Source organism: Xenopus laevis, chromosome 1L (assembly GCF_017654675.1).
Source record: "Xenopus laevis strain J_2021 chromosome 1L, Xenopus_laevis_v10.1, whole genome shotgun sequence".
NCBI classification, from domain to species: domain Eukaryota; kingdom Metazoa; phylum Chordata; class Amphibia; order Anura; family Pipidae; genus Xenopus; species Xenopus laevis.
The window spans coordinates 192,522,278-192,534,443 of NC_054371.1; the positions used below are offsets into that span (position 1 = coordinate 192,522,278).

At 39.7% G+C, this 12,166-nt stretch overlaps 1 protein-coding gene across 1 annotated transcript; it reads right to left on the reverse strand.

The window, feature by feature from the left end:
- Nucleotides 1–244: 244 nt before the first annotated feature.
- rfesd.L (Rieske (Fe-S) domain containing L homeolog) lies at nucleotides 245–7,024 on the reverse strand (the record flags this gene model as incomplete). Its single annotated transcript, NM_001092100.1, is given in 4 exon segments — nucleotides 245–2,305; nucleotides 6,525–6,559; nucleotides 6,640–6,822; nucleotides 6,989–7,024. Coding segments are annotated over 3 exon segments (489 nt in total). The 3' UTR covers nucleotides 245–2,029.
- Nucleotides 7,025–12,166: the final 5,142 nt, after the last annotated feature.

The window sequence follows — 12,166 nt, forward strand, 5'->3', positions numbered from 1 at the left end:
ATAAATAATAGAGTGACAATAAATGTAGTACTTGAAGCACAGGAAATAATCTGAGTCAGGCTTTTAAATTAATAAAAAAAAAATGATAAACACGTTGTTAAAATGGGCAAGTGGTAAAATACAGTGAATGGTGCAGCCTTTGGAGATGTTATGTGCATGCAGCAAGGGGCCTTCCCAACAAGCTGTATCATAAAGATAAGCAACTTGCTCCAGAGCCAAGAACAAAAATCTCATTTAAATTCACTTTACTCTAAAGCACGTCTTTTTTTATTTTCATGTGAACTTACAGCAGTTTCCAAGAAAAAAAAATACATGAAGCTTCTAAGAAGTATAGTAATGCATGCGTCATGAACATGACATGTAAACAACCAATAGTTCATCTCCTCTAATTAAAGAAGTACAGGTATGAGACCTGTTATCCAGAATGCTCGGACCTGGGGTTTTCTGGATAAAGGATCTCTGCATAATTTGGATATTCATACCGGAAGTCTACAAGACAGGTCTAGAATACATCCCTGTTACAATGATCAGAGGATTGTCCTACATGTTCAAGTAACCCTTTCTATTCAATACTTCTCACCTCCACCACAATATTAAGACACCAGTACAGACATTGTCCAAAATTCAGAGCATCCAAGGACTCCTTTATTTGAATCTTAAAGGTACTGTAAACCCTTAAACACATAATTACATTTTGCCTAATGAATATTCTATGCGACTTACTACTAAACCTTTATTAAAATTTCCAGTCATGTTAAAAAATAAATCATATTATTTGAAAATGTAGCTGCTGTTGACAGCATTCATTGTCTGTGTATTGCTATTTTCTGCTGTCACTGCTGGTTCCGACCCCGGAAACAACGTAGCAGAGGCCAGTTAATTAACAGAGTTTAAGAGGTGAACTGACATCTGACACTGAATGATTGGATGAAGGAAAAGATAAGTAAAGTATAATGTATAAGACCCACTTATTTGAACTAGTGGTTAAAATTAGGGATGCACAGAATCCACTATTTTGGATTCGGGCGAACCCCTGAATCCTCTGTGAAAGATTCGGCCGAATTGAATTTGCATATGCAAATTAGGGGTGGAAAAAGGAAAAAAAATGTACTTCCTTGTTTTGTGACAAAAAGTCACGTTATTTCTCTCCCTGCTCCTAATTTGAATATGCAAATTTGGATTCGGTTTGGCTGGGCAGAAGAATTCGGCCGAATTCGCTTCCAGTCAAAAAAGGCCGAATCTTGGCAGAATCCTGAACCAAATCTTGGATTCAATGCATCCCTAGCTAAAATAAACGTATCTTGTTTTGATCATTTTACCATCTGAAGTATCAGTTCATTTATTAAACCTCACCCCCCAATAATGGCACTTATTGATATAATTTGTGTCGCACAACTCATGGAAACTTGTGTATTATAAAAAATATTTTGAAAACAATGAGGATATTGGAGTTAGAAGGAATGCACTAAATCTACAGCCTTGTTCCTTAATATACCGTAGTCTAACTCCGCAGTGACTTATAACATCCTTATATTTTACAATAGAGGGAACATTATTCCTTATATACTGTATGCACAAACACATACATATATATTCATACACACGTCAAGTTAGATTTGGTATTACTCTGCTGCTGTGGTGATGTTACAGAAGTAGATAAATATTGTACAGCAGCTCACTCTTCTTTCACAAAGGTGGTTTTTGGATAATCCTTGCAAAAGAACAAGGCTGGGCATGTTCACAAGCATCTTTTATACACACAAGATCTTCTGCAGCAGCTGGGTGCATTACACATGTATGAAAATGACATAAGTACATTGTCCATTAGTCTTCATACCAGAAAAACATTACAAGTTCTAATCCCTTTAGCCCCGAAAATATTAAATCCAAAATAAAAGTCTATGAAAACTGAGCTTAGTTGCATTTACTTTACACTTATTAATGCACTTATAGCAGCAAATATTGCCTTTAGCCCATGTGGAGAGCCTATAAGAAAGTGTACCTTAATTAGGTAAACGAAGGTTAGACATTACTTAGGTTTTTTAACAGTGTTTTCAGATTCTTTGAGCTTCTCACACGCGTAATCATCAGAGTCAAAGTGAATACTTGTGTCTGACAAAGTTACGTAGACACCTCCATTTTTCACAGTCGTGTTATGGACCCTTTGCTTCACTCCTTTGGAGAACCATTTTTTAGTCCGGAGGGGATCTTGAGGGTCTGATCCCTGATACAGACCTTCACCAGTGGCTAAAGCAATGGTATATTGGTGCCATGGACAAATAACACAAGTCTGTCCACCGATATCCTGCAAACAAACACAGAGCAGAATTTTTAGATTAATCATCACAATATTGCATGCAATGGTAGAGGATTTAAAGGGCTGGTTCATCTTGAAATTAACTTTGAGTATGTTATAAAATGGCTAATTCTAAGCAACTCTTCATTTGGCCTTCATTTTTTCTCTTTTTATAGGCTTTGAATTACTTGCCACCTTCTTCTGTTTCCAGATTTCAAATGGGGGTCACCAACCAATCTAAAAACAAAATGCCATGCATTTAAACCAATTTTCTTCCCTGGAGGTTACATTTGATAACCCTCAGGAGGAACTTATTCTCAATGACCCTGAACTAAAAAAAGCTGACATCCAGATTGTTCCAGGCACTCATAGGCTCAATCTTTTCACCCTTTACCAGATCCCAGTGATGCTGGCAACAGTCACTCCCACCTCTGAGGGAGGAACAGTGGGACGCAGCCCCTTCAATCTTCAGTGACTCAATCTCCCGTGCTTGATACACTAATCCAGTACAAATACTGTACATCCACCAGTTGTATATTACCCCCACAAGGCTCCAAAGAATGGGCCGGCAGACAGTGGCCAGGTACCCGAGATGAAAGGAACCAGAAGCATCCTTTCTACATCTGGCATGGCAGTGTCCCCCAGTACTGAGCTTTTGGGGGGAGGTCATGAGGTACTTAGCTGATAATCTGGCACTACTCAACCTGCACTTCCTGGAAACCTGTCTACTAGGTGGAGGATCTGGTACCTATGAACAAAGACAGATCCCTCATGTGGATAACGCTAAAAACGAGTAATAATAAACTGGATGGGTACTAACGCCCCAACCGTTACCCAATGGGTCAACCTAACTAACAAAGCTCTCCCCTCCATTAAACTCACTTGGGCTCGAGGGTGCCCAGATAAATTTGAAAGAATATGGAGCCCCTGGCTTGATGTAAACTTGATACAGCTCCCTGATACTTATACCTGCTGGGTAGATTGTCATCATAATTGGATAGGACAACACCTGTACTATTGTATGACTGTAAGGGTCAGGGCACACGCTCAGATTCGGGGAGATTAGTCGCCCGGCAACAAGTATTCTCTTCTTCGGGGCGACTAATCTCCCCGAACTGCCTCTCGTCGGCTAGAAAGTAAATCGCCGGCGGGATGGCACTCGGAGCACTTCCTTTCCTCGTGAGGCATCTTCGTGCGACTTCGGAAAACAGAGTGCTCCGAGTGCCATCCCGGCATTCTAGCCAGCGGGAGGCAATTCGCAAGTTTAGTCACCCCGAAGAAGAGGAGATTTGTTGCCGGATGACTAATCTCCCCGAATCTGAGCGTGTGCCCTGACCTTAAGAGGTTGTAAAAGACTGTTCTACTGTGTATCCTCTTACACCACATGTTAATACCTATTTCTAACTGTGAACTATGTTTTGTTTGCATGTTCTCTCTATCCTCTTCTCTTGAAAATAAAGACTTAAAAAAAAATAATTAGTTTTTGAATTATTTGCCTTCTGCTTCTTCTGACTCTCCAGCTTTCAGATGGGTGTTACTGACCCCATCTAAAAACATAACTACTTTTTATTACTCATCTTCCTATTCAGATTCTCTCCTTTTGATATCCCATTGGGCCCTAGCAATGAGATTGCTGAAATTGCAAACTGGAGAGCTGCTAAATAGCTCAAAAACCGCAATTAAAAAAACAATCCAAACTGTTTCAAAATATCACTTTCTACATCATACTAAAAAATTATTTAAAAGTGACCAACCCCTTTGATGCACTGTACAACACAGAGTGACAAAAATGATCGGATCATTTTCAGGGGTTCAGATTCAATTAAAGGAGAATTCAACCCCCCACGGTGAAAAGTCCCCACCCATGAAGTGGGTACAAAATGTAGGAAATGTCATACAATGAGTAGATATATTAAATGAAACCAGTTACAGAATTTAAAAGAAATGATACTTATCCAGATATTGAAGATATGTCCTTTTTTATATTTTTTGTTGTGTCAAGCCACTTAAAGGAGAACTAAACCCCCCACGGTGAAAAGTCTCCACTGCCCCCCTTTGTTGCCTCCCCCCTGCCCAGAATTGTGTCCCCTGTAGGATTACTGCACATGCAGAGTGAGCGCAGCAGAGCTCATGGGCGCCATCTTCCGGTGCTTCGGTAATTTTGGGGTCTTCTTCCTTCCCTTCAGCAATTCCCATCACTTCCGATGTATGCGCAGTTGTCGCGAACCAGAAGATTGCTCCAACTGCGCATGCGCCAATACAGTGCTTACTTTACAAAGATTACCGAAGCGCCAAAGATTGCGCCCGTGAGCTCTGCTGCACTCATTCTGCATGTGTGGTCAGTTATCTTACAGGGGACACAATTCTGGGGTAACACTTAGCAGGGGGGAGGCAGGGAAGGGGGTCAGCAAAGGGGGGGCCAGTGGAGACTTCACCATGGGGGGTGTAGTTCTCCTTTAAGTGGCTTGACACAACAAACAATATAATAAAGGACATATCTTTCAATATCTGGATAAGTATCATTTCTTTAAAATTCTGTAACTGGTTTCATTTAATATGTCTACTCATTGTATGACATTTCCTACATTTTGTACCCACTTCATAATTTTTAAAACTAAAAGGGGAATGAAGCAGTAAATTTATTCTAGAAATTGGCTCAATTAAACAAATCCAATGCATTACAGAAAATGATAGCTCTTATTTGGAAAAAATGATACTTATGTTAGAACCAATGATTGGTGCCCACACCAACACTGAGAGAACAACTGCTTTCCTAGCAACCATTTTAGTAGAAATACACAATAGGCTCCCAAATCATACGGTAATGGAAGTCAATTATGGAGGATACACATCATACAGATAGAAATAGTGGGATAGAAAACATCTGAGAAATGTTAGCAGGCACATATACACATTCACACATACTGGGAACTATATTAGCTATTTTTATAGCTGTAATTGTGGCTTAAGTGCATTTGTGGTTTAAATACATTTAGCTAAACTAAAATCACTGGTAAATAAAATGTGCTCTTCTTAAATTCACATTTAAGATTATCATTAAAGCATGGAATCGTCATTGAGCCAAAAGCTGATGTGTAAGCATGTACTTGGCACAACATTCAGCTTTTGGCTTGTGAACATATTGTACATCAACATTTCCTCAACATATGGACAGAAAGATAAGAACACTTATGTCATTTGCCTTCTCCTTCACCATCACATCACCCTCTCCTGGCACTGTCTAATCTCTTCTAGATTGCTAAATACAGGGAGTTCTAATATAACTCGAGCTCAAACGCATCAAACTCCCCTTTGTTATAAGGATATGCTTCATGAGCAAATAAAGTGTATAAAAGTGATAATCAGAAGTTTGCTAAACTTATGATCCTTATAAGATCGATCATCGAACAGGAACACAAGCTTTACTCTTACAGTTTATCTCACAAAACATTACACACTTTACGGTTTTCTATAAATTTCATGAAAACATTAACAGAGAAACATGCTGATTTCTTATACTTTGCATGTGCTGGTCTCTATAGGTTTTAGAAAGCACATTCCCTTTACTCACCGCCTACCCAAAAAAACTGATCGAAAAAGTGCAAAAGAACTGCTCCCTCCATCATATTTAATAAAAGCAATGTGCGACTTAGGGGCAGGTATTAAACGAATTAATTTTTAACACTTACATTTTTTAAAAAAAACTGAAAAAGGTAACTGAAAAGTTATTATTATTGGTGTACTATTAAAAACAATAAGCTAACCCTAAATCTAAAAAAAAAATAAGGGAATTTTATGCACATACTTGCCACAAAGAGCATTGCTGTGCAAATGCAGAATGATATACAGGTACGGGACGTGTTATCCAGATAATGGATCCATAATTTGGATCTTCACACTTTGTCTATTAGAAAATCATGTAAACATTAAATAAACCTGGGTTTGCCTCCTGTAAGGATTTATTATATCTTAGTTTGGCTACAAGCTACTGTTTTATTATTACAGAGAAAAAGGAAATCATTTTTAAAAATTGTAATTAGTTGGATAAAATGGAGTCTATGGGAGACGGGTTTCCGGATAACAGGTCTCATACTTGTAATTGTTACACTAAAATGCTAATGGGGGCAGATATTTAAAGGGCACCAACTGTACCAGGAAGAAAACGAATAAGAATATAATAGACCATGCCTTCCAAGAAAACACATTTTATTTAGTTAAACTCACTGACCTCAATATCTCCAAGATGTAATGGTCCTCCTGCATCTGTAAATAAAAGTTTTTTTTTTTTTAACAATTGTTACCATAACTAACAGCGGTTTAAAGGTCCTACACAATGTGCTTACGGTAACACCGGAGGTCCAAGGCATGGTATTGTCCTTCATTGTAAAATACGACAAGTTCCCTATCTTTCACTGTAGTTCTTATCCTCTTAGATTCCTTAAAGTCTTCCTCTTTTGCCACAAGAACCGAGCCATCATCATCTGCTACTGGGGCTGCACTAATCCCAAGCCATTGGCCCATGCTCTCTGGATGAGGGAAAAGGAAATGTAACGGTCAGCTACTTAGCATTTGCATGCTTTTAATGCAAATGATCATATATTTCTGGACACAAAAGGTACCATCAATATAATTAATATCAACCCACTAGCTTATAGAGGAAATAATAGAATATTTTTGTACATCTGAACTTACCTTGCAACTGGGAACGGGAAGCAGCTGCTGTAAGAAGGAAAGGGTGATAGAGACAGAAGGTATAACACAACAGAGTTTTATAGGCAGAAACTTGCCACTCCCAACTGATAAAAGGGGAAGGACTCCAAAATCTGCTTTCTAACATCTGACTAGTCTCGCCTATCTGTTATGTCAGAAGTAACACTGCTTTACCAATTCATCACGCTGACTATGAATATGAATGGCTTTGAATAACAGCTACATTATATTATCTTTAGAAATAAAACGACAGCAATTCAACAACATCCCAGCTAATTTTTAAAGGGAAACTATCACACAATTTAAAATTTAATATAAGCTTCCTCATACTGAAATAAGAAACTTTCTTATTCAATCAATTAAAAATTCAGCATTCCATTACGTCCTACAGGCAGCACATAGAGGGTTAATCTCCCGTGTCTCCTGGTAGGACAGGTAGTAACAATTAATACAGCCTTTACAAACCCCCACAGAGCCCCTCCCCATCATGTTTTTTCCTGTCCTACCTGGGATAGGTAGAGAAGAGGATGAAGAACCAGGTCCATAGGGACTTGCAGGCCGTTCCAAAGCTACCTGAGGGTGAGCGGAGGGGGATATACATCCTATGGCAAAAGTGAGTCCCAATTGAATGGCTGACTGTTCAAGCAGCTGAGGGACAAGAATTGCAGGCAGAATGCGCATGTTCAAGAGCGCATTGGAAGAGGTACGCGCTGCAGCAAAACCGAAAGAGCGGTGTTTCTCGTCCGGGTTGTTACGCGATATGACGTCACTTCCGGGTTCGTGTACCAGGAAGCAGGATGGCGCGGACGCCGAGGGGGGTGTTTTTCTGCGCGCACACGGTGAGCTTAAGGTATAAATGACCCCTAAAAGGAGGAAAAAATTGTCTGTGTCCATGTACTAAGTACTTACTGCATGCTACCAGGCTGGATGAGCTCAGACCATATAAAAAAGGTATGGATATATCTGCTTTATGTGGCTCATGTTTTTCCCTGCATTTTTATACAGACACAATTACTTATGATGATTCATTTAATTGTAGATGTCTAAGTCACCATCCAAAGTCCATAAAGTCTGTGTTAAAACACAGACTTTGTGCTGCATGTGAGCAGCCGTTACCTGATGAACACATACAGAGACTTTGTTTAACCTGCATGAAAAATACGCTGGAAGAAGATTTATTGAACAATTTATTGACTGGTTTAAAGGGACGATGTCACAGACGTTTGAAGAAATGAAACAATCGTTGGGCCATCTACATCTGATAATAATGATGACCTTATTGTATTGTATCAGGAGATTCTGAGACTGGTGAATTATCATCTTCTTCTTCTTCTGCCTCATGTTTTGGCGAAAAAGGAGACAAAATAAGGACTTTTTCTTTTTCCAGCAGATAAAACACAGAAGATAATTAGAGCCGTTAATAAAGTTATGGAAGATCAGAATAAAAGTAAAGAGCAAGATAGTGCTAAAGATTCATTGCTTTTTTTCTCAAAACAAAGGGCAGACACGTTTCCTGTGAATCCAGTGGTAAATGAGTTGATGGAAGCAGAATGGAAAGATCCAACTAAGAGACCAGAATTATCTAGGAGGTTTAAACAGATGTTTTTATTGCACAAGCAAGATATATTATCTTGGGAAGAACCTCCTAAGGTGGATATTTCCATATCTAGGTTGTCTAAAAGAACAACAATTCCAGTAGAAGACACAGCAGGGCTGAAAGAGCCAATGGATAGAAGAGCAGATACAGCACTCAGAAGATCACATGTGGCAGCAGCAGTGATCGCTAAACCTGCAATAGCATCAGTTTCAGTGTCAAGAACTCTGAAATGCTGGATTAATAACATAGAAGAAGATATTGATTCTGGAGTATCTAGAGATGATATTTTGGATGCATTCAAATATATTAAGTTGGCGACTAATTTTCTTTGTGATACTGCAGTAGAAACAGTAAAACTGTCAGCGAGACTCATGGCGTTGTCAGCTGTAGGTTGCAGGGCTTTGTGGGTGAAAGCCTGGAAAGCAGACGTGACTTCAAAGAATAGTTTGTGCTCTCTTCCCTTTGAAGCAGGAAGGCTATTTGGAACCAAAGTGGATTCATTGATTGAAAGTCTGCAAGGTGAAAAAGCGAAGACCTTACCGCAAGACAGACCAAGGGGTCTTAAAAGACCATTTTTTCGTCGAAGATCCAGAAGTGCTTCGCCCAGAGCTAAGCAAGCCAGATATTCGACTAGAAATAGAGATTTCTTCAGAAGACCAAGACAGTTTAGAGGAAATGAGTATGACCGAAACAATAGAAGAGATTCCAATACAAAAAGTGGCAAGAACAAAAAACTGGGTTTCTGACGCCAGGCCTTCTTGCGAAGAAGTGGGAGGCAGACTGTCTTTCTTTTACGATCAGTGGGAAAGATCAACAACAGACAAATGGGTTCTAAATTCAATAGAAAGTGGATATCAAATTAAATTTTGCCATCATCCATTAGGAAGATTCTTACAATCTTTTCAAAAAGAAGAAAATTTTCAAGAAGCCGTGGAAGAATTTATAAAGTTAAAAGTATTGGAAGATGTCCCAATACACGAATGGAAACAAGGGATTTATTCAAGAATGTTCCTGGTTCCAAAACAAGGAGGAAAAATGAGACTAGTCATAGATCTCAGATATTTAAACAAATATATTCAGAAAGAATCATTCAGAATGGGATCAATCAAATCGATACACAGCATCCTCAACAAGGGAGACCTGATGGCTACAATAGACTTGAAGGATGCTTACCTACATGTACCAATACATCGCAGAAGCAGAAAATTCCTCAGGGTAGTAGTGAAGATCAGAGGCAAAATAAGACATCTGCAGTTCAGAGCTCTACCGTTTGGTCTAACCTCAGCACCAAGGGTTTTTACCAAAATAATTGTGGTTATAGCAGCAGCTCTCCGGAAGAGAGGAATATTTATTGTACCATATCTAGATGACTGGCTGCTCAAAGCAACGAATCTAGAGGAAATGAAAGATCATCTGGAACAAACACTGATTTTTCTAGAAGCCCATGGATGAATTATAAACAGAGAAAAATCAAATCTACAACCCTCCACTTGTGTAAAGTTCCTGGGGTTAGTTGTAGACTCGGTCAGACTGAAAATAAGTCTTCCACAAGAAAAGATATACAATATGAAATTCAAGAATTACGGCAGACCAAAGTGGTTTCAATTCGTCAAGCAATGAGTGTTCTTGGACATATGACATCAGCAATAGAGGCGGTTCCATGGGCGAAAGCACGAATGAGATACTTTCAGAACAAGATATTGAATGCGTGGAATCGGAAGAGCTCAGGTCTAGACAGAATGATGAAAGTGTCGATCGGTCTAAAGAAATCATTGAAGTGGTGGACACAAGTTCACAACCTCAATAAAGGCTTGTCTTTTCATCTTCCCCCTCCAGTGGTGGTAACCACGGATGCATCTCTTCGGGGATGGGGGGCTCATCATCATCATTTATTTATTTATATAGCACTGTCAAGATACGCAGGGCTCATGTGAAGAACCTTTCAGCTCAAGGCCTGTGGTCTTCACAGGAGAAAAAAGAATCTTCAAATTACAAGGAATTGAAAGCTGTGTGGAAAGCCTTGAAAGAATTCAGGAAGGAAATCAACAACAACAATGTCCTGGTTCAGTCGGACAACATTGCTGTAGTCTCTTACATCAATCACTAAGGTGGTACCAGATTGGTGAGATTAATCAGACTGTGTGCGAAGATGATGCGATGGGCCCAAATAGAATTGATGCACATATCAGCATTACACATCAGAGGAGTGAACAACAAATGGGCAGACAGACTCAGCCGTCAAACAATCATTCCGGGCGAATGGTCACTGGATCAAGGGGTATTCTGTCAAATAATGCAGAGATGGGGTTATCCTCAAATAGATTTGATGGCAACCAGACAGAATACCAAATGCAAGAAATTCTACTCGATTTACCGACAAGACAGACCAACGCATTTGGATGCATTTTCCATAAATTGGAGTCATCACTTTGCTTACATATTTCCTCCAGTCCCTATGATACAGAGGATAATAAAGAAAGTGAAGGAGGATCGAGTGAAGGTAATAGCCATATTACCAGGGTGGCCCAGGAGAGCGTGGTTTCAGAAGCTGTTGTATCTATCACAGGGGAATTATTGGATACTACCCTTGAAGCCAGATCTGATTTCACAGAAGGGGATATACTTCACGGAAATCAAAAAGCTCAAATTAACGGCTTGGCTTTTGAACGCACGACATTGCTAGAGCAAGGGCTGTCAGAAGAGGTGGTGGAGACTATGTTGTCAGCAAGGAAAAAATCTACAACAAATTCCTATGAAAGAATATGGAAAAAGTACAATACCTGGTGTGCTGACAAAGAATTAGTTTCATCACAGACAACAATACCTCATATTCTTCAATTTTTGCAAGAGGGCTTTGACAAAGGGTTGCAGCCCAGCACATTGAAGGTACAAGTATCCTCATTGTCAGTGTTCTTGAGTAAGAGACTCTCAGCGAATCCCTTGGTGATGAGATTTTTGAAAGCAGTGTCCAGAATAAGACCACGCTCAAAGTCGTATGTGCCTTCCTGGGATCTAAATCTTATACTTAACAAATTGTGTACAATGCTTTTTGAACCATTGGACAGAGTCAAGATTAAGATGTTAACTCTTAAGACGGTTTTCTTAACAGCAATTACGTCGGCCAGAAGAGTTGGTGAGATAAAGCCACTAGGAGCATCAGAGCCATATATTCAGTTCTGTCAAGACAAAGTATGTTTGAGGACATTGCCATACTTTGTACCTAAAGTACCTACATCCTGGTGTACAAATGCGGAGATATATCTTCCTTCGTTTTGTGCAGAACCAACAAACGAGATGGAAGAAAATTTACACAAGTTAGACTTAAAAAGATGTTTATTAGTCTACTTGGACAAAACAAAACTCTTCAGGGAGTCAGGTATTGCTGGGATTCGAGCCGGGGACCTTTGGGTTTCTGGCTCGATACCTTAACCATTTGGCCAGGTGAGCAGCCTGTAGGGTTGCTCGCTATGTGTAACCTGGCCTCTGCAGTCCCAGCCCAGCTGCCGCCTGATTGGCCTCTCCAGCCCCAGCTCAGCTGCAGCCTGTTAGGCATCTACAGCCCC